General features: G+C 38.0%; 6 protein-coding genes across 10 annotated transcripts in view; 4 read left to right on the forward strand and 2 right to left on the reverse strand.

The window, feature by feature from the left end:
• Nucleotides 1–139: 139 nt before the first annotated feature.
• On the forward strand, nucleotides 140–2,758 carry LOC143448326 (mediator of RNA polymerase II transcription subunit 20-like). The gene is made up of 4 exons (XM_076948014.1): nucleotides 140–255; nucleotides 382–518; nucleotides 1,925–2,178; nucleotides 2,259–2,758. The coding sequence occupies exons 1-4, from the start codon at nucleotides 242–244 to the stop codon at nucleotides 2,457–2,459; spliced, it is 606 nt and encodes a 201-aa protein (XP_076804129.1). The 5' UTR covers nucleotides 140–241; the 3' UTR covers nucleotides 2,460–2,758.
• A 76-nt stretch (nucleotides 2,759–2,834) lies between these two features.
• LOC143448324 (peroxisomal trans-2-enoyl-CoA reductase-like) lies at nucleotides 2,835–6,329 on the reverse strand. 4 transcript variants are annotated; one of them, XR_013114452.1, is made up of 4 exons: nucleotides 5,362–6,329; nucleotides 4,370–5,141; nucleotides 3,610–4,215; nucleotides 2,835–3,543 (listed from the first exon to the last, which is right to left on the reverse strand). XR_013114452.1 is itself a non-coding variant. In XM_076948009.1 (3 exons), exons 1-3 carry the CDS (start codon nucleotides 5,476–5,478, stop codon nucleotides 4,115–4,117), a joined length of 990 nt encoding a protein of 329 aa, XP_076804124.1. In that variant the 5' UTR covers nucleotides 5,479–6,329; the 3' UTR covers nucleotides 2,835–4,114. The 4 variants fall into 4 exon arrangements, 3 of the variants coding, with proteins under 3 accessions (XP_076804124.1, XP_076804126.1, XP_076804125.1); XM_076948009.1 differs by having other exon boundaries at nucleotides 2,835–4,215; XM_076948011.1 differs by having other exon boundaries at nucleotides 2,835–4,215; nucleotides 5,242–6,326.
• A 1,499-nt stretch (nucleotides 6,330–7,828) lies between these two features.
• On the forward strand, nucleotides 7,829–9,604 carry LOC143448325 (protein CREG1-like). The gene has a single exon (XM_076948013.1). It carries the CDS (start codon nucleotides 8,258–8,260, stop codon nucleotides 8,909–8,911), a length of 654 nt encoding a protein of 217 aa, XP_076804128.1. The 5' UTR covers nucleotides 7,829–8,257; the 3' UTR covers nucleotides 8,912–9,604.
• A 113-nt stretch (nucleotides 9,605–9,717) lies between these two features.
• LOC143448321 (F-box only protein 30-like) lies at nucleotides 9,718–11,519 on the forward strand. Its single transcript, XM_076948007.1, has one exon. The coding sequence runs from the start codon at nucleotides 9,725–9,727 to the stop codon at nucleotides 11,513–11,515; it is 1,791 nt and encodes a 596-aa protein (XP_076804122.1). The 5' UTR covers nucleotides 9,718–9,724; the 3' UTR covers nucleotides 11,516–11,519.
• Nucleotides 11,520–12,095: 576 nt separating this feature from the next.
• On the forward strand, nucleotides 12,096–14,408 carry LOC143448322 (ribonuclease P protein subunit p30-like). The gene is made up of 5 exons (XM_076948008.1): nucleotides 12,096–12,268; nucleotides 12,360–12,508; nucleotides 12,754–12,942; nucleotides 13,111–13,250; nucleotides 13,746–14,408. Exons 1-5 carry the CDS (start codon nucleotides 12,106–12,108, stop codon nucleotides 14,122–14,124), a joined length of 1,020 nt encoding a protein of 339 aa, XP_076804123.1. The 5' UTR covers nucleotides 12,096–12,105; the 3' UTR covers nucleotides 14,125–14,408.
• A 3,492-nt stretch (nucleotides 14,409–17,900) lies between these two features.
• The window catches only part of LOC143448301 (activated CDC42 kinase 1-like), a 48,759-nt gene continuing 45,440 nt past the window's right edge, over nucleotides 17,901–21,219 (reverse strand). Inside the window, exons 15-20 of one of the 2 annotated variants that reach the window (XM_076947976.1) lie at nucleotides 20,904–21,043; nucleotides 20,681–20,792; nucleotides 19,741–20,561; nucleotides 19,427–19,586; nucleotides 18,978–19,252; nucleotides 17,901–18,801 (exon numbers count right to left, since the gene is read on the reverse strand). In XM_076947976.1, the coding sequence (XP_076804091.1) occupies nucleotides 18,661–18,801; nucleotides 18,978–19,252; nucleotides 19,427–19,586; nucleotides 19,741–20,561; nucleotides 20,681–20,792; nucleotides 20,904–21,043 (1,649 nt within the window). In that variant the 3' untranslated portion in view covers nucleotides 17,901–18,660. Of the gene's footprint in view, nucleotides 18,802–18,977; nucleotides 19,253–19,426; nucleotides 19,587–19,740; nucleotides 20,565–20,680; nucleotides 20,793–20,903; nucleotides 21,044–21,219 lie in introns of both variants that reach the window. The other variant, XM_076947975.1, reaches the window with a different exon arrangement.

Raw genomic sequence — 21,219 nt, forward strand, 5'->3', positions numbered from 1 at the left:
CACTTTGGCGGAAAATGCTTTAATCTGTGTTTTATATTATAATCTTTTTTTTTATATATATAAAAAATCACCACTACTTTTATTATTTTCAAACAACTTCACCTTTGGTAATCTCCCTTTCACGGTACTCTTTTTGAACAAGATCAGCATCTATTTGGTTTTAAATTGTTTGGTAGGCTATGTGCTGCACGGGAGGGTGTTGAAATCAATCTAAAGAACTGATTTTTTATCACCGTGTGCAATGGGTGTTACATAGTGAGTATTGAAGTAAATAAACAATTGCATTTTATGTATTTGGATTTCACAACGTGTGGTTTATACAAAATCTTAAAATATTCAAAGATACGAAAGACAGGTTAGTCTTGTAAAACTTTTTTCCAGTGTTTCACAGTGGAACATTCCTGAGGGGAAAAACATTCAGCAAGGAGTTGAGGAGTTGCAAAACAAGGCTGAAAAACTGGGTGCGAAGAAGTCTGGTCTGTTTGTGGTTGAATGTGAATCCTTTCATTCTACAAATGGTAAGCCTTGAACAAACACAACCAGTGATACTATTTAACTGTGGGATTGTATGGTTTATTTTTTGCCATTGGGCAGTGAAAACCAAAATGCTAATCTTCGTTACAGAATAAAATAATAGCGTCACAAACAAACAATGAGTGGGAAACAAGCAAAGCCTCAAGGACTTAAAACGTTTAAGATTTATAAATCTAATTGATAAAAATCGTTTGTATTGTAGCCAATTAACCTTAACTAATTTGGTTGGCTGTGGTTTTACTATTTGTTTCTTAAGACAGAGGAAAGCTTATACATAACTTTAAATCAGTATTCACGATAGCTGATAATGATTTTCAGAGTTTTAAGTGCATCATAAACTCTCGTCAAAAAAGTCATTATACATTTGCTGTTAGTACAATAGTTTTGAGCAGAGGTGGGATTCAGTCAGTTCGCACCATTTCTTGGAATTTTAATGACCTCTGCGAACCAGTTATTAACAAATGTATGTGTAGGCCTATATTACACTTCGAGCACTGTATTCCCGCGGCTAATTATAGCCCTAATAATTATAATAACGTTACAACTTACAAACAAGTGTGTTTACAACGCATTGTGCTCTAACAATACGGTAGAACTCACATATAACCTCATATAAAATGAATCCATTCATCATTGCAAAGAAAACGATTGTTGACAGTACAATTGTTATTGTCACAGAAGAAAGCATGCGTTATTCTTCACACTTAATTCAACCTTTCACTTGTGATATACAGGTATCAGGTATAGTATATCACAAGTACTATCCGTATTGGACTGTACGGATAATACATGGGGACCTAGCGAGCCTGCGCGGTGTGCCGAGGGTCAGTTTCGTATATAACGGATGAATGTTGCTGGTCTCGACTTGTCCATTATATGCGAGTTTTACTGTATTTTGTGAATTTCACTACCTACTAAACCTACATTCTGCTCACTCGAAACAATACAATGATGTATTAACCATTTTTAGACATGTTTTTAAGTTAAGAAAATAATTATAATGAATAATTTCACTTTCTAGGCTCTTGCTTGTGGCATCCCAAACATCAATCTTTGGTCTATATATATCAGTCCCGGGTCAATAAAACATGCTGCTAGTGAGAGAACCAGATGTTAAAATATTTGAATCCCATCACTGGTTTAAAGTTACGATACAATTTCAATTTTATACCCGCCATGGCCCCTTAGTATAAGCCATTAAAATGTTATGTTTGTGGTAACTGAATTATATTTTACTTCTCATAACTCACAGTGGTACATCTGCACATGCTTTTTGGCCTTCCCGTTTCTAAAACCAAATATTGCATCTGCTGACAAAAAAACTTGAACCACTTTTGTACTATTGTGTCCATCACACCAAAATTTTATTCACACTTTTTCTGTATTGTAGCGCAAAATCTAAAGACCTTACATACAATACATAACTCGGAATATCCAGCGTCAAGATTTGCATGCTTTGAAGATGGCTCATTTCTGGTAACTGATGTAATGCTGGGAACTTTTCTGTCCAAACTCAGATCAGTTTGGCAGCCTAAGAAAGGAGGAAAAATTGAGAGCAAAGGGCAACGATATGAGTTTGGAGATTTCATAATTAAAATTGGAATCGTTTCAATGGGGCCTAGCACAAAGGGGATAGCGTTAGAGGTGAATGTTTGCTGTAATAAAGTGGTTGGAAATGTCCAAGCATTGAATATTGCTGTTCATGTGGCTATGTTTGTTTTTAGCTGGAATATGCTCCCTGTCGTTTTCCACTAGACTGTTGGGAGTTGATGACGGAGATGCTGCATGAATTAATTGATGATCAGGCTCCAGCAAGTCTACCCCAAGTGATTGCACAGAAACCAGATGCAAATCTAGCTGAGCTCACAGCTCTTCAATACATACGATTGTTCAATAACCTACGCAAAGCTAGTATGAACAGATAGCGTAGATTTTAAATGTGATATCTACAAACCAACCAATGAACTACATGTTTTGGCCTAAAACTCTGGCTCTATTTCCTGATTTGCCCTTTTGTATAAATGGGAATTGGAAGGACAGTGTGATGTGAACTTTTTTCAATTAGTAACACATAAGCTGCAGTAGAAAAAGCTATAAAAATATGGTATTGTACCAATGGGTATATTTGTGTGTTACTCTTTAACAGTTTTTTTTATTATAATTATTGACTTTTTAGACTGATTAATTATGATTTGTTATCAAAATTAAAAGGTTTTCAATTGAATATGTGTGTAAATACCCCATGGGTGCCACTCAAAAAGAAACGAAGGCACTATTGTCCTGTAAGTATTTAAAAGATATTGCAGGTAAACATGCTTCTTTTAATGTACATTATCCTGGCATGACAAGAGCGTACACTTAAGGTAAAATTAACAAGAATTTAATCTTATGCCAGCGACGTAGATGAACTATGATAATATAATGTTGGTTCCTCAAAAGAAAGACATGGGCTGGGGTAATTGTTACTAGAAGAATGTTTAAACAAAAACTACACAATCAACACAAATATGTATTCTGAGCAGGGCTTTGGAGCAGGCATAAATGTTAAATTTCTCCAGCTCCGGAGCTCTCTTTTATTATAAATTAGCTCCAGCTCCGGAGCTCATTGATACTACTGCTCCGGCTCCATTAGATCAAAAACTGAGGTTTAAGGATAAACGCTCAATTTGGAATATCTAGCGTTTCAAAATAATCACAAACAAAATAACACAATCAATGAACACAAAATATTTGTTTCTGCACAAAGAAGTGTTTAAAACCATTCGTACGAAGGAATAATATTGCCTCTATCAAGTCTTTTTTCATCGAGCATCTTAAATCTTATGAAATACATCGGAGCCGGAGCTATTTTTCAAACAACTGGCTCCAGCTCCATTTGAATTTCTCGTAGAGCTCCAGCTCCGTTGAAAATGCACGGCTCCGGGGCTCCGGCTCCAAAGCCCTGATTCTGAGTTCCCTTTTCAAAGTGGTAAGTTGTTGTGGTTGTGACAATGTTACCAAAAATTCGACCTTAAACGCAGTGTACCACAATTAACTTTCTCAACCGCAGAGAAATAATCTGTGAAAAGCAATTACCCCAAAGTATCTCCCAAAAACTTCTTGACATGGAACTTGCAGATTATCTTCTACTGGCACTCTGCTGGAATGGGCAATTTGGAAGAATGGATTGTAAACGGATTTTAATTAGCAGCACACTCACAGAAATGGTATAACCAAAAATAGTTTATGTGAATAATAAAAATCAAAAACTTTGTCATCTTTCAAGTAGATCACTTTAATATGGCATTGATAATTGTGTAAAATCAGTTTTGTTCCAGGAGCTATATTCGAGTAGATTGAAACAGAAATATAATGAAATTTATTTCTACAACAACTGTAGCTTCAAAGTGTCTTATCTAGCCAATATTATACCAGTCATATGGTTAAAGTTTTGTGACTGCATGCAAAGGAAATAATAAAGTACGGTATTGTAAATAGCCACTAGCAGTAGCATAAATATCTCGCATGGAAACACAAAACGTTGCAAATTATTGCATAGCTAACGGAAAATAGAAGCAAGTTAAGTGATAACAATAAATATTCAAAGTTTACTCCACTTCCATGGAGGCATGTTGTTGTGTTTGGGCACTTTCATCATTTGATCATAAAGGCTTTCAGCCCCATCAACTCTTACAGTTTCACCTAAAAGAAGTGTTAAGTATTAAACTTTGAACTTATTATATGGTATTATATGGTCTGGCTAGGCTCAGACTTTTGTAAGCCTGAGCACATTATTGCTCTGCATAAATGCATGCTGGTGAAGTAATCAATAAATGAAGTAATTTATGTGTACAACCTGTCATGAATGATGCAGCAGGAGAAAGAAGAAAACAAACAACTGCTGAAATCTCCTCCGGATGTCCAAGCCTCCAGGTTGGTTGGTATTTCACTGCTTCCTCAAATACATTGGTGGGGTAATTTGCTTTTGCAGTTTCAGAAAATATGGTACCAGGAGCTACACAGTTAATACGAGTCCCACTTGCAGCCCATTCCAGAGCCAGAGTTTTAGTCATATTGTCCACTCCAGCCCGTGCCGCTGCTGTATGCATGAATCCTGGAAATCCCTTCCAGATGTCAGCAATAATATTGATGATAACGCCTCCATGTTCTTTCATCCATTCTTTATATGCATGCTTGCAGCAGTAAAACGTTCCTGTTAAATTTGTTTCGACCACAGCATGCCAACCTTTTGCAGTAATAGCTTCAGCATTGCTCATGAACTGGCCTCCTCCATTGTTCACAATGAAATCGATTTTCCCAAAATTCTGTCGTGTAGACTTCATTAAATTTTCGACTTCATCTTCTTTTCTGATGTTGCACTGTATTGGAAAAACTTTTCCAAACAATCTTGGGTTCTTGTTCATTTCTTCTGCAGCATTCTTCAATTTATCTTTGTTGCGTGAAGCAATTACAACATCACAACCCAAATGAGCTAATTCCTGCGTTATTGCTGCACCAATACCAGTTGCTCCACCAGTAACAATTGCTGTTTTACCAGCAAACAGTTTTGATCTGAAAATACTTTGGATGTTCATTTTTAAATGAATTCTGAAACAGCCTTCGATGTGCTGAAATAAAAAGATGTAGGCGTTAAACAAAGAAATACAAAAACGTTAATATGAAGGCCTGCTGTTTGAGAGGTAGGCAATCGCCCACTCACCTCAACGCCTGTCTTTATCGTTTAAGATGAGCGATTCCTTGTTCCCCTTAAGCAGATACAGTTGCCGCCTCAAGATGGTATATGCACTTATAAGAAACAATGTTACACATTTTGACAAAATTGCCCACCTGACACCAATGAGGAGGGCGATTCACCACCCACATGTTCTTGGCCAGGCCAGAATAGGCTATGCATAGACATAGTAAGAAAGTGATAGGCCTATTCACTTTATTTAAATTTTCCATAAACTGAGTTGATGTAATGAGTCAAGGACGCAACGTTCATAAATGATAAAAAACTGCAAATGAAGCATTGTGTAGTGGGCTAAAATATGTATCTTGGCAATACAGTATTGTATAAAATAACAAAAATAAAAACGTACATTGATCAGCATGATATCAATTTACACATTTTAATTTAAAACCAAAACCTCGATAAACCAAGGTACACTGAAAAAACCAGTCTTGTTGATAGCAAGTTGCTCTGGTTAACATTGAAGACAAGACATGGGTGGGCTTACTGGGTTTAAAAATAGGCGTGTACTTGATGTTGGGACGGTACTGCTCCCCCTGACAGTTGGATTAAGAAACGTGAAGTGCGACACACGCTTGTTAAACTTTCAAAAGGAGATTTCTGCCTGACTGAATTGTGACATGACTAATTATGACCTGGTAGCTCTGTAATATCGACCCAGGCTTCGAATTATACGAGCCATGGCCCTTCCAATCTCGACCCAGGCTTCAATTTACAGAACCCATGACCTCTGTAATCTCGACCCAGGCTTCGATTTATACGAGCCATGGCCCTTCCAATCTCGACCCAGGCTTCAATTTACAGAACCCATGACCTCTGTAATCTCGACCCAGGCTTCGAATTATACGAGCCATGGCCCTTCCAATGTCGACCCAGACTGCAATCTACAGAAACCATGACCTCTGAAATCTCGAACCAGGCTTCATTTAATACGAGCCATGACCTCTGTAATCTCGACCCAGGCTTCTGAATTTCAAGCCTGGCTTGCAAGTCATAAATGGATCACTTCCCCGCCTCCTGCTCAGAGGACAGTGCCACCTTGGTGCAATGCAACAACATAGTTAGTAGTTTGTGACGGTTACGTCACGAGTTGTTACTTTTCTCACTCACTTGTTAACACTGCGCAATGACGTCAGATAAATTACCTCGCTTGAACTGGTGTGCTCTATAAATACTCTTGTGTTGTTTGCAATTGGCTCTTTTTTACGTGATCGATTTCACTGGTTACTACTGCGCAATGTAACATTCAGTAAGCTTGGCCCGAAGGTGAAAGCCTTTGTGTCTGATAATAAATAAAATGGGAACTTTATAATTTAGTAATTTGTATAGACATAATTAAGCAACTAACAGCATAGTCACGCCGTTTGAGGAATGAGAACTCATACCACCGAAGCAGAAGTAAAACAAGTTATCATCTTCAATCGTCCTCGCTCGTATAGTAACAATTACCGCCAGCATACGCGGTCATTATGACAGATATGTTTGTTGTGTAATACTTCACACAAGTAATACAGCAACAAAGTTTAATTTGTCATAAGTTATACAAAACATGTCTATGATTGCGTAAGTCAAGGCTGTTTCTTGGTGACCCTTGGTGCGGCTTATCTTTATTTTTCACCAATCAATTTAAGGTTTATAAACAAGAGCGTTTGAAATACGAGCACTATGATACAAGTGATCGAAGAGTTCCAAGCGTCCCATGTTTCAGGCGACTTAAGTGGTCCAAAGCGATCGAAGGCTCCAAGCGAACAATTTTAGCAGTGGTAGAAAGCGAAGTAGCGAAATTGTATACAGTATTTTGCAGGCACCGGTCAACCTGTTTTATGACTGTATTTTTTGTATTGTTTATTTTTTTGCCATTAACTATGCGGAGAGAAAGTTAGAATGCTAACTGTTGTAATTATACCACAATAAAACACATGCTCACGAACAATTAACGAGCAGGAAAATGTGGCAGACCCCATGCAGGGCTTAAAACATGCAAGATAGCAATCTGTACCATTGTGCGATAAGATAGCAGGTTAGCATGGTCACAAAATAGTTCCTAAGTTTAACAAACTTACACCAAACATCACAAACAACAAAACAAGTAGGCTACAGCATTGGGAAATGTTAAGACATGTTCCCTAACACTAAAAACATGTATATTAACAACCGAAATAAGATATACGCAGTGACATAGTTTGATTACAGTGATAATCAATATCTTAAATGCACAACAAGTAGATGGTTGAAGAAAACTGAACAAAAGAAACTCCATCCCAGGGACTGGAATCCCGTTTCTGTGACCAACTTCGAGACGTCTTCGACTTCCCAACTGAGCTTTTTTTGTGATTGCCTATTGTAGCATAATCAGATTAAGGCCAGTATTGCAGAAAGCTTATCTTCGCACTGAGTAAAGTTTTTTCACAACTTTGGTATTCTGATTTCATACCATTCCAGTTTGTTGTGCACTTAAAATATTCCTTGTCACTGTAATCAAACTATGTTACCTCGTATATTTTATTTCTGTTGTTAATATCCATGTTTTAATGTTGAGGAACATGTCCTCGACATTTCCCAAAACTGTACTTGTTTCGTTGTTTGTAATATTGGGTGTAAGTTTGTTAAACTTAGGAAGTATTTTGTGGGTTTGGTGGCCTTGGTAACCTACCACGATTCTGTTACTGCCATCTTGCAAGTTTTAAGCCCTTGGGCTTTGACAATTTTTCCTGCTCATTCATTGTTCGTGAACATGTGTTTTATTGTGCTATAACCACAATGGTTAGCATTGTAACTTTCACTCTGTACAGTTAATGGCGAAAAACAAACAAGACAAAATACAATTCCAAACTGCTAAAGGGGCAGGACTAAGGCCAAGTTCTTGACAAAATAATAGGCCTAGTTTGTGTTGAATTCCGTATTTTTTGACGATTGATTGAGGGAGCTGTATTCTAAAAATCTTGCTTCTGCATGTTAAGCTTATAAGTGCTGAAGTAGGTTCATGTGAACATGAAGTGTTTGTTTGCTGCCTTGTTTTTTGTTTGTGTTAGTGCTGCAATAGGAATTCAATTTCAACCTATTGCTAATGTCATCTATGAGAAGTTAAGTGTGGATCAGTATCCTTCATATAATCCTCCCTCGTGGAATGAAAGAGCAAAAAGAGCAAGATACCTTTTGCATTATTCCAATTGGGGAGTTATTGGCACCATATCTACACATTACAACAGATCAGGATTGCCTTTTACCAATGTGATTGTTGTCAGTGATGGTCCACTAGATAATAGCACTGGTGTGCCATATTTTTATGTTTTTGATGGTGATATGTCTGTGGAAGATGCAGTGAAAAACAATGAAGTCTCACTCACACTATCAGAAAACACGGTTGGCTACAAGTATTGTAATGGTCTCAATTATGACCCTGAATTGCCTTTATGCGCTCGAGTTACCTTGGCTGGTAAGCTGATAAAGATCACGGATGCTGAAGAAAAGAAGACGGCTTTAAACGCTCTCTTTACTCGTCATCCTGATATGAGGAGTTATCCTTCATCACATGGCTTTTATCCTGCTCGTCTTGATATCGAGTTGGTTTGGATAATAGATTATTTTGGACCCTCTTACGTTGTTCCACTCAGTGATTATTGGGCTGCCAACCCATTGCTTTAATAAGAATTTTCTTTCAGTTTTTTTAGGCCATTGTGTGAGTGATTGATCCACTTTAATCGTTAAATTGTTTTGGCTTAAATTATTTAAATTTTGCAAATTGTAAATAAAGTTAAACTAGTATCCTAACACAAATCCCTTAGTTTAAGCTGAAAATGTTTGAAATTCTTTTATGTAAACACTGAAGTCACTGACGTAAGATTTTGGTGGTGAAAATTGTATTTTTAATGATATGATATGGAAAATTATGGTATACAGTATATACATGTTGTTTGATTATATTATATTGTATCAACTGTTGTCTTTTTCATCAGACTCTAAAGATTATTTTGTAAACTTGCCTTGATTTGACCTTAGTGGTGGAAATTCTGACGTGCTTATTCTGTAATCGGCGTTGTTCTATCAAAATTTTATTAATTTTAAACTATCCTTTTATTATTGCTAATAACTTTTTAAGATGTAATTATAGAACACTGTCTCATTAAACTTTGCAAATTTACTTACATGACATACTTATGATTATGGCCATGTGCCAATGAAATAAATTATATGCCTTGTTACTCATCTATTGTGTAATATATCATACATATGTTTTATGTGAATAATTCTTCTTTATAGTGTTACAAGTATTGATCTTTCTTCCTCTTGCAATAATTTGTGCTCATACCTTTATTTTCATGTACATTGTACATTAGATGATAAGGTTAAGCATTTAAAGTACAGTAAGTTTTATCCATAGTGCTACACTGCATTCAATGCTTTTCATGATGTGATTGAAGTTTGGAAAATGATAAGGGACGTTCATAAACTGTCGAAATGAGTGAAAATGATTTACATGAACACTGTACATTGTGCTTCAAGAAAATATGCACTGATAAGTTTAAAGAGGTTTGCAAGGTTGTTCCCTGCAAAAATAATTGTGGTTTCGTAATGCACAAGTGCAAAGAAGTTGATCATTTAGAAATCTGCCCCTCTTCTAGTCAACCATGTGTAAACTCACTTAATGGATGTCCGTTCACATTACCAAGGGGAAGTATAGGGAACCATTTGGAGATATGTCCAGCTAGTGTTGTTGTGTGCACTATGGAATGGAACAGAAAACCTGTTTCATTGCAAGAATCTATTGCAATGGAGAACTTTGATCCAAACCAGACCATTTTTAACAATTTTGAGGTAGCGTTGGCATTACGAGATCAGAGAGTGTTGCTGGAATCTGTAGTTCCTGAGAAGGAAATGCATGACATTTTTGACAAAGATTCTTTGACAAGAAAGTCCATTTTTGCAAATAACGACTCCAGTGATATTCTTGAAAAAACATCTTACGATGGATCAACAGATGTGGTAAAAGGTCTGCTTGTTAATGGTGAAACCGAATCCATTGTTGGAGACAATGATTTAAAGAACAATATTGGAAAAGATGTCGCAAATGCAAACAAAGTTAGTGTTGATAGTACTTCCTTGCAGCTTAATGAGGAACAAACCCCAAAGCGGAAACCTTTGCTACGCAGAAGGTTTCAGCTTTCTCCAAAGAAGGAATACAAAAACAAAAGTTGTGATACATCCGATTTAAACATTGACATGTCCAATCAAAGGTGGTTGAATCCCGGTGTCAAGATCCTTGCTAACGAGCCCATTACTTCAATATTTGAAATGATTGGTGCTTATGAGAAAAGGGAGCGAATATCAAGCTCACACCACAGTGAAGGTTTAAGGTGTTCTTACTCTGAGACAAGATTATGCTCATATAGGCATGTCGCTGCTCAAACCCGTCCATTTTTTGATGTCAACAAGCACATTGGTAAAATTGGAAGTGCCGTTCAGGAAGATTTTTCTCACAGATTAAACGACACAAGTCACATTGATAAGGAATCACATAATAAATTATTATATACAACTTTAGCATTGAACAGGGTTATGGAATGTTTACCTCGTTATGAAAGAAAGTCACGTTCAATTTATTCTTTCATGTGTAATCACATTCTTCGCCGTGATCAGTTTCAAGCACATTTTCAAAATGTCCACTGTGACATTTATAGCGCCTTGGATGGCTGGCTGGAACAGAAATGTCCATACACTGCCTACGGATGCACTTATTCACAACTTCGCCTGTGTCCAGGAAATTCTGAGAATCAGTTAATTTTTGACAATGTTCGTAGCTGTTTAGCCGTCACGCTTAACAGAAAATTTAACCCTGCTGACAGCATTATCTTAAACAATGAATCAAGTGATCTGGCACTACTTGACATGCCTTGGGAAATCCTGGAGCACATTTTAAGTTACTTAGATAGTTATAGCTTTGGTCAGGTTGCTCAAAGTTGCTCACTTTTGAGGGATGTTTGTTTAACTCATCTCAAGGATCGAGGTGTTGTTTCCCTTCGATGGGAGAAAATTTATCATCCAGACAGTTCGTCATCTTGGCAGGTTACTGGTCATCGATGGTCATTCACTAATTCTTTTTCTAAAATAAGCAAATGGGCTTTTAACAAGGTTCCTAACATAAACGGACATATGCAATCATGTAGGTTTGCGGAAAGCGTACGTAGATCATACACAGGTAGCGATGCTAAACGTGTTAAAGTCATACCTGTTTATGCTAAGTCAGATTGACTGAAGGAAATCTGTGCAATATATACATCTTAAATTTAGCTAAGTAAAAAGCAATGCACTTTATCATTATTTGTCACGTATTTATTATAAACTTCTTATTATCAAGCAAAGGTGTCTGATGACAATAAATTATTTTACAAATACAGTATATACTGTTGTTTTTGAAGTTTGGTGTGTGAATTTTTTGTTTGCAAAATAAAGTTGCACTTCATACAGCTTTGCCAAGCTTTGCTTTGCATTTACATGTTATCACTGACTCATTATATGATGCTGACTAAACCATTTTTACGACTGAATTGCTGGTCTGGCAGTTTTATTCTGATCGTAGACGCAGGAGTTACACAACTTGTTTGCGAGCTGTTTCTCACCTTTAGCACATTTTGCCTCAATAATTTAATTTAAAAATATTTACCGTGGCTTACTTTGTTCAATGTTATATACAATTGTTACATGCATGGGACAAGTTTCATAGTATTTAGTATGTTGTGTTTTTTATAAAGTAAATTTTCGTTGATATGCAAACATTGAGTAATTCTTATCATCTGTTGTCAATTCTAATCATTTGTTGCCTTGCAGGTAAATAAGTGACCATGTCTAATTTGCCCGTGCCTGCCCCTGGCAAATTTTATGATCTTAATTTACCGTATGACAATGCAGCTAACACCAAGAAAAAGTTGTCAATGCTTGCCGACCTTGGTTATGAGGTTGTTGCTTTGTCTACTTTTGTAGAATCAAATTCCACATCAACAAAAAGTAAATAACTGAACATGTTAAGCAGTAATTGATGCAAATATTCTGAGTGTGCTATGTATGAAATAGATAATGTACAGCTGATACTTTTTAGGCAAAAAGAAGAAATTTATAATTCCCGAGCCTCCACCAATACTAGAAATTGATGATAAAATTGAAGCCAGCTTAAAAGCTCATAACAAGACACTGATGCAGTACAAAAGGTTAACAATAGAGTTAAAGGAATTAGAAGATCTACATAAGGTAAGCTGGCAAGGCAACCAGTTGACAGATGCATATGCTAGGTACATGAATGCAAACAAATGCCACAGTAGTTGTATTGTTAGTCTTTACTCATTGCCATAGTCGTAAATCAACATACCATCGTGGTTTGTCCAGAAAAACATCGAAAAGTAAACAATCTGATTAACAACAGTACAATGGTATCTGTCAGAAGAATTGTTATTTGATTGTTATAATTACTCATTGGTATTTTTCTTATCTTTTAGGTTCGAGATGCCCTCGCTCACGGTAGGTTCGATATCATAGCGGTTTTACCGCGAACTGAGAAGCTTTTCCATAGCGCATGCACCGAATTACACGTAGACGTTGTGTGTATTGACGGGAGTGAAAAACTTGGCTTTGTGCCTCGCCATAATGTTGTTAAGGCTGCTATCAGCAGAGGAATTTTCTTTGAAGTAAGTTGCTTTACGTTAATATGTGCATATTAGGTACCTAGCAATAACATATTATACCTGGAATTATACTTGGATATGTTGCATACATGTGCGGCAAACGATTTTCACTTTTGTTTGCAAAGGCTGAGATTGACATGCAACAATAATGGCATTGAAATGTTTTTCCAGCTATGCTATTCGCCCATGATACGGGATAACACGATACGTCGATTAACCATTGCCAACGCACAAAGACTGGTGGAATTTTCCAAAGGAAAGAACGTTATTTTGTCCAGTAACGCCCTAGCCCAAATGGAGTTACGCGGACCGTGAGTATTCAAGCATGTAGTTTATTTATTCCAGATAATTTTATTGAACTGTTTTGGTTCAACGTTCCTGATATGTTCACTTAATGTTGGATTCATACACTGGATTCTTCCATGAATCCAGTAATTCAATATATCACACTTCTAATAACCTAGTTGTGTTATTCTGTTATTGCTAATTAGTTAATGAAATAAAGGAGAAGGTGTTGGGGAACTGCGGGTTATTTGAGAAATAAATCTTAGAGCCGAGAAATTAACAATCAATTTTTCTGCAGAGGTTTTGAGTTATCAGTTATGCTTAACTTACAAGCTGTGTATATATTACGGAACGTATAAGTTGGTCATATCGCATAATCAATGAGTTAAGCACAACTCGAAGCGTCTGCAAATAAAATGAATGCTCCTTGACTCTAATGTTTATTCGCCAAGGTGTATGCATCATTTCCATGTTTAACACCTTTAACCTAAAAGTCGTTAATCAATTTGCTTGTTACATAGGTACGACGTTGCAAACCTCAATACCTTGTTTGGCGTGAAAGAAAACCTTTTTATTCACACTGTTTCGAGAAACTGTCGAGCTGCAGTCGTGCACGGGTTCAGCAGGAAAACAGCAAAGTGTGCTGTTTTTGTTCAAAAAATTAACAAAGTTTCAACAGACGAGGTCAACGAGGACAAAGCAGCGGAAACATGCGCCACTAAGGACGATCATAAATTTGCTGATGGGTTTCCAAGTGGTAATGTCAGTAAGGTTAATACTGCAAGCGGCGATAAAAAACGAAGTTTATTTAATACCGACAAAAAGAAGACGAAAAAGAAGAAAAACGCTGTTTTTAGTGAAAGCAACTTGCCACCTGTTTCGAAAAGGCAGAAAACGTAAAGATAACACTTGAACTGCAATAAAATTGGTGCTGAATAATTAGTGAGCTGTTTGATTTGCATGGTGGTTCATGAGAAATACTAAAGGCCATCTTCTTTTCCTTGTCTTTTTTGCAGTAGATGGCAAAACAGTTTTGGTTATATTTTCAGGGTTTGTTCCCTTGAACAAGAATATTTTCATATAATATTCGTTCCGCTCATTCCATCGATTAGAGTAGACACTATACAGGAATGAACTCAAAAAAATTTGCGCTTTAATAAATAGGAGCCCGTGCTTTTCCCGAAGTTAACTTTTTCCGTTATCAGTACCTCGACTATTTTCTAACGTTTATTATGCCAAGTGGTATGGTATAAGCTTTATACTCGACGATGATTCCTCATCGCTCCAGCCCCTATTACTGAGCTAGCCTTCGTGCAAGTCTCAATTGTTACACGTTTTTTATTTTGTTTTTTCATACAATATTGCCCAAATTTAGAATTGTCTACCAGGTCCACTGAACGGGAGCAAGTGTCGTTAATGTCTCGGCCAAAGATATTACAACGGTATAGCGCCACTGGGTATCGAACACGGAGTTCGACCCAAATTTGTTTGCCAGCCATCGCTCGAACCAATCGCCTACCGAGTCGACAAGTTCCGACCGCAAGAGCATTGCATAAATCTGGGATTCTTAATTTTCGGTATAGTATCATATGAGATAACTTCAAATATGGAATATGCTTTCGGGGCAAGCATTTTGGATCCAATAAACATCAACAAATAATCTTATGTTCTTTATTGTAGCTTGACAGAGTTGGCAACCCTCCCAACTCGTATATTGCTGTTGCCTTGGTTTAAACTTTAGTCGGACAGCTTAGACTGGGCCTTAGACGAAAAAGAGTTGAGCGATGTTCCATCTAGACCTACCACTAGCCTATGTGAACAAAAGATTTCATAGCTTACTCTCGTACAAAAAATTATCTTTGGACGTTTTAGGAGATGATAGCGTTAAGTTATAATAAATTTGCCTGTGCGACGCTCGAAAAGTTGACTCCAGATGAGTCACGAGGGACGAAAGTTGCGCGTTCTTCCCGGTAGCACTTAATTGCTTCGAATGTAACAAATTGCCAACCTTGATAAAACCAGCTTTTATTGCGGTGCTGCAATATGACAACTCTGACTTTACTATAAGGTCGAGCACATAGCATGCAGTAAAATAATAATAATTAGTTCAAACACAACGTTGGCAGTGAAACGTCCAAGTGGCATTGAATTCCCCGCGTGGTGGCGACGTGACCCACCACAGGTGGAACATTACTCAATCAGAAATTCGACAAAGGTAGTACGGGTTTATTTTCGACCATACCATGGATTCTAAAACTTTGTTTCCACCTGCAATATGGCCGACCCGATCGACAGTAGACTAATACGACCTATACGGTAAGCTACTCGTTAGGTGGAGCTAAAGTACAATATTTGGTTTTCAACAACAAAGCAAAGGGACTTGACGTTAGTTTACTAAAACGCAAAGTAGTTCTTAACCTGAAATAAATTTATCTTAAAGATAAGATACTTATCTTAGCATTTACAATTTAGGTTACTTGACGTTTAAATAATGTTAGTAATTATAAAATGAGTTGGACTACAGGTGTTATGTTTTGCTACTATTTGTGCTCTTAAACAACATAACAATGAAATTAGAATCTATTTAGTTAATGGTTCGCATTCTTCTTTTGTATGTAGGCCTAATCTTGAAAAAATAGGCCTAGCTTATAAATATAAACTGTCATATTTTATTTTGTGAGAGGTAAATTTATTGTCGAAAACTTGCGCGGGGTCCGGGGGAAAATAAGATGAAAAGGGTTAAGAAGGAACAAACCTTTGCTATAACGCATTGTTGGTGATGGAAAAGTCATAATTAAATTTGAACCTATAAGCTTATCACAGCTACTGCCGTATTGCGTTATACTTAACCTCAAGTGTACATGAGGAAATCTTTCTTTTCCCGTTTCCAGAGGTAGGTACTAACAGCAGGTACTTTTGCTATACCTCAGATATTGGCCGTCTGAAAATTGATTTAGCACAACCCATGTAAAACGTTTCATCACATTAGCACATTAAAGCGTTGGTTTTGTTTTATTTGAGTGAGTGTGGCAGACCACAGATGTGCCCTGGTTATACTCAATTAAACTGGCATTAATGTTACTTTGTTCCCTCTCAGTGAAAGGCTCTTAATGAAAATAAGGAATACCATAAGCCCAGTATAAATATAACTCGATTATGTTTGCTGTCACATCTGCTAATTTTAAATCTGGATTTCAGCACAACTTTTTATATATAATTTAAAAGTATTTTCTTTATTTACTTTTGCATTTGCGAGCACCGATCCGTTACTGTAATAACTAGCGCTTGCACACGTATAGAAAGACCACAGACATTACAATAACCTGCGGTTATCTGTTTAAGAATAACTTTACGTGTTACAGTGATACCTATGGAAAGATCAACAAAACAATAACGTTTTCTTTGTAAGCTGAAAGAGATGAATAGTGATAGGTTTTTAATCCGTGACGCGTTTATGAGGGCTTTTTGAATTCCGGTCATTTCATCGTTCCATGGAAAGTTTTTTAAGCTGAATACACAAAGCAATAAAACCTTAAGAAAAACTAAGAATTTCATCACAAACAATAGAGGTTCTAGCGCCGCCCTTTCGTGCATGTCAAGTGTATAGGCCTATTTCTCCTGACCTGTCTGAAGCGGAGTAGGCACGATTAGTTCCTACACGGAAGTTCGCCTCCACAATCGCTTTGGAAATAATTTAAATAATTCGAATTATTGGAAGTTCTTTCAAACCAAGTTATTGTTTACGTTTCTTACATTCACGCGCTTATTCCCGTATTAAAGTTCAATCTGCAGCAAAATCTACTTCCTGCTTGAAGTTTGTCTTTGCGCAACATCACAGGATGAATTCTCATGCACGTGTTGTAGCTGTTCCTAAGGTCGGTGTTTGCGCACGATACCAGTAGCAAGATGTCTATAATGCATCCTGTTGTTGTAATTAATTTAATGCCAAATTTGTCGGCGTCTTTATGCGGTGGTTTCCCGTTTTCTGCCGCCCCGTTAATTCAATTATTATTATCTTAGCATTTAAAAAAGTGAATAAGTTGGATAAATAGCTAAATGTATATTCAGCGTTTTCATAATGTTGAGCACAAGTTTGTTACAGATTGTTGTTCTAAACTACGGAAAACAAACAAGTATTGGATTAATGTTGTACTATACTTATATAAAATTACTTCAGGCTTTATGTAGGCCACTTTCTTTCATACTAGCACATATTGGCTGAAGTTGTTGCTGAATTCATTCAATTCTGTCATTACTGTACTCAAACAGTTTGGTAAGCAATTATTTCTATAACATTTCGTCTAATTCTTAAACTAATTTTATTCGTTATGTTACGATGTTTGCCCTTTGCCACGGTGGTTGCTTTGCTTGAAGCTTTCAATGCATGAATTTAAACATGATCATGCTCACCGATTAGCCTAGAATCATCAATCTAAACGCTTTATTTATTGTTTGCAGAAACTGAAGGCAAAATTATACCTTAAGAAATTTTACAATTGAAACTATTAGCGAAAATTCCTCGTAAACCTTCTGACGAAAAGACGGTGTTATTATATAAATCTTGACACGATACAACTTTTTTGTCAATAATTAATTTAATGTAATGTACCGTATCGGGCGATATTATCACTATCACCGTGATTTGCCACAAACTTCTTTCATGGAGCTTTCTCGATCTTGACAATGACGGGCTTGTTTTAGATTTTTCTTTTTTTATTCTTACTCGGTAGATGCAGCTCAATAAGAAAAAAAAACATGAGCAAAATAAGGAAAAAGAACGATAGAATAGTGATGAAACATAATATCGCACAAGAAAAAACCATTCAAAAGAAAACGGAAAAAAAAGCGCGCGTATTGCCAAAAAATAAAGTTGAGCTGAGAATACTGAACATATAACTAACACGTAGGTAAGCGGGAAAACGGAAAGAGCTATTCATTAAAGAAACTGTCGCAATTGAACCCGCAAATAAATCCTGGCGACACTGGCATTAAGCTCGGCCTTCTACTGTACTTCGAGCCTGTACAAAGAGAAACTTGACCCGTACTTTGAAAGATGAACTAGAAACGCACTTGCCCATAAACTTGAGCCGAAACCAAAGATACATCTGATACGAGTCGTATAAAGTACGATTGATGATCTTATAGCACGTTTGAATGACAGAGCACGTTTTTCTCTCGATCATTTTTGCTGAGGTATAGCGGTCACGGTGATTTAACATAAATATCGAAAGCGAAACAGAAAACGAAACATAAACGAAAAAGACAACGGAAAAACAAATGATTGTCTACAGAACTATGTTTGGCAGCCTGCACCCAGCGATGGACCCCCGCTGAGACAACGGGGACAGACATTTTGTTTTTCTACCCCTCCCGATGAATCCGTCGCGAATTTCATCCAATAAAAAAAAGATGAACGTTCACAGTGATGACAACCGATCACGTGCGAGATGATCGCTGTTGTTGTTGATGTTGTTCTAGCAACAAACGTGAAGCAGATTGCAGATCCCAGTCTGCCGCCTGCAGGATTTGTTGGCAGTTTTCGCGGCTTGCAATACCGACGCGGAACAGTTGTTCCACCTGCAAAATATAAAACATATCGTTTAAAAATAGGAAACCTCAGCATTTTCGCAATACAGCTTACTGATGTAGTAACGAAATTTCCGTATCCGTATTTTAAGTTTTGCTTAGGTTGCATGTCACTTTGCCTGATTAGAAAACTCCTCTAACTACTGTAGTAAGATATGTTGCCGCACCTTTAAATAATTGATTGATCTGGGCACGTCCCACGAATTGAGCTTAAGAGCGGACTGGCATTCTTCGTCCGTGACACCAAACACTTCGGACTGGAGGGCGACCACTTTCTGCCCCGGTCCCATCTCTCCATACCGGGGCATGGTTCGCAACCGCTCGTTGTGCGGGGAATGATAGGACCCATTTACCGAAGAGGGTGACCTCCTGCTGGGGGGATATGTTGACCCAGGATTGGCAGACATGAAGGGTGTGGCCGATTGTTCGGTTTTGCTGGTTGCTGAGAAAGAGAAAAAGGGGAATTTAGCAAAGTGCGGGCTTGTGTTAAACTCAGCAGTTTTGGCGTGAAATGCTAGCATGATATGGCAGACAGTGTGTCATTTCATTGACGCAAGTGAGCATTTTAAACAATAATCAGACGAGCTATTGCAAAACACAAAACTCAAATAATCACCTGATACTGATCGAAAAAGCGAACTTGACGGAGGCGGAGGACGAGGTGGTGCAGGGCCCGCATTTCGTAGCATAGGGGCAATTTTCGCTGATGGTGTGGGTCGTGGAATCCCGTTTAATTCCGGTTTGGGTTGAGGGGGCCTCATATCCTTAGGAACTGACTACGAACAAAACATTAAACGTTAAGATAAAACGATAAATTGCTCGTTCTTGTAAATTATCTTCCGCAAAGCCGGCGCATTTAATAGCAATTAAACCTTCCAAATTTTGAATTGGATGATTACGCAAGCCGAGTCGATAAAAACCGAGGCTCACCTTTTCATCAAGGAGGTAATAATGCGTGAAGCTCTCCTGCTTTCCGTCTTTCATGATGGGAAGGATTACCGGAGTCGGGCCCGTCATATTTGGGGGAATTGCGGAAAAGACGGCGGTGGTTGACGGCTGCAATTGCTTCGATTTTGAGCTGGGTAGGTGACCGGAAGACGAGAAACAGGTACTAGCGGAAGTCGTACCTGTCGGTGTCATCGGTGCGGTCGAGGTAGGCGATGGTGTCGATGAGTGTCGTTGGGTTGGCGAGTTTCGTTGGGGGCGTACCGGTTCGCGTGGGGGCACCAATGGGGGTATCTGACTCCAGTCCACTGGTTTATTAGTAACGGAAGTGGACAAAGTCCGTCGGTATTGCGGCGTAATTGTTGCTGTTGGCGTTTGACGTTGTGGAATAATAATTTCAGCTCGACTTCGCCGATCAGAGTCGTCATTTCTTGACCAGGCAACGCGAGCGGCTTTGTTTTCATCACAAAGTGCTCGCACCGTTTCAAAAGTGGCGGTTGCCAAGTCCACGGATGTCGTTACCAAGCTCGAAGAGGAAGAAGACAAGGATGAAATACTGTCCGTGGATACACCGGCGCTTGATATTCCGTTGCATCCGAGTCCGATGAAACCGTATTTTTTCATCATTTCGTTTTTCAATTCTTCAAAATCGTCGTCGGTGGTGGCTCGCTCGGTACCGTAAGTGTTTGCAGAGCCTTTCATTGCCTGATGTTGCAGTGAAGTCAACTTAAAGGCTTTCAAGAGTTTCGCGGTTCCATCAACCGAATCGCCTACACTCCCCGGGAAACGTTTATTCCAATTGTTGGCTACTGAAATGAAAAGTATTAAGCTTATTAAGTTTGTAACTACTGATTTTATACCACAGCAGTCGTAAGGGTGGTAGTTAAACTAATTTACTGAAGAAATTAAAAAAATTATAACCTACCTGTGTCGGATGGCCAACCCGATGAAGATCGTGAAAACACGTCGTCTTGGGAGGAACGAAATTCGTCAGACGCTACCTCGTCGTATCGTGGAATGGGATTAAATCGAGAATTCTATAGATAAAATAATTTTTAAAATAAACTCTAAACATAACAGTGATGAAACAGTAGCCGAGCCCTTCGCTTCTGGTACTGGTAGCTTGCAATGTATGGGCTATCCCTCACCTTTGAATTGAAGGAACCCAATCTGTTGTCATACGCCGACTTCCCCTGCTCCGTTTTCCCGCCGGCACTCTTGTCGATGTCCGGCATCGAGCTGAAAGGGTTGGCGACGTCAAGTGGTTTAATTGGTGAAGGAAGTTGCACTGTTCGACGGAAATATAAATCACCATTAGTTATAAAAAATTATCCAAGTAACACCCACGTTGTTTCGATGGAGGGTTTAAGGAAGCGATAGAGCTATCAATCACAATTAATGATTAATATTGAGCTGCGCACAGGTTCATATATAGGCATAAGCGGAGCCACCGGCCGAGGTAAA

Source organism: Clavelina lepadiformis, chromosome 3, assembly GCF_947623445.1.
Source record: "Clavelina lepadiformis chromosome 3, kaClaLepa1.1, whole genome shotgun sequence".
Classification (NCBI taxonomy): Eukaryota; Metazoa; Chordata; class Ascidiacea; order Aplousobranchia; family Clavelinidae; genus Clavelina; species Clavelina lepadiformis.

Excerpts from the sequence above, each read along its gene's own strand:
- LOC143448321 (XM_076948007.1), top strand. The coding sequence starts at position 9,725 with ATGAGTGAAAATGATTTACATGAACACTGTACATTGTGCTTCAAGAAA.
- LOC143448326 (XM_076948014.1), top strand. Across the intron at positions 519-1,924 it reads ATCCTTTCATTCTACAAATG|CGCAAAATCTAAAGACCTTA; the intron begins GTAAGCCTTGAA and ends TCTGTATTGTAG. Across the intron at positions 2,179-2,258 it reads CAAAGGGGATAGCGTTAGAG|CTGGAATATGCTCCCTGTCG; the intron begins GTGAATGTTTGC and ends GTTTGTTTTTAG.
- LOC143448322 (XM_076948008.1), top strand. The coding sequence starts at position 12,106 with ATGTCTAATTTGCCCGTGCCTGCCCCTGGCAAATTTTATGATCTTAAT. Across the intron at positions 12,269-12,359 it reads AAATTCCACATCAACAAAAA|GCAAAAAGAAGAAATTTATA; the intron begins GTAAATAACTGA and ends GATACTTTTTAG. Across the intron at positions 12,943-13,110 it reads GCAGAGGAATTTTCTTTGAA|CTATGCTATTCGCCCATGAT; the intron begins GTAAGTTGCTTT and ends ATGTTTTTCCAG.
- LOC143448325 (XM_076948013.1), top strand. The coding sequence starts at position 8,258 with ATGAAGTGTTTGTTTGCTGCCTTGTTTTTTGTTTGTGTTAGTGCTGCA.
- LOC143448324 (XM_076948009.1), bottom strand. The coding sequence starts at position 5,478 with ATGGAAAATTTAAATAAAGTGAATAGGCCTATCACTTTCTTACTATGT. Across the intron at positions 5,142-5,361 it reads GCCCTCCTCATTGGTGTCAG|CACATCGAAGGCTGTTTCAG; the intron begins GTGGGCAATTTT and ends TTTTTATTTCAG. Across the intron at positions 4,216-4,369 it reads TGCTGCATCATTCATGACAG|GTGAAACTGTAAGAGTTGAT; the intron begins GTTGTACACATA and ends CACTTCTTTTAG.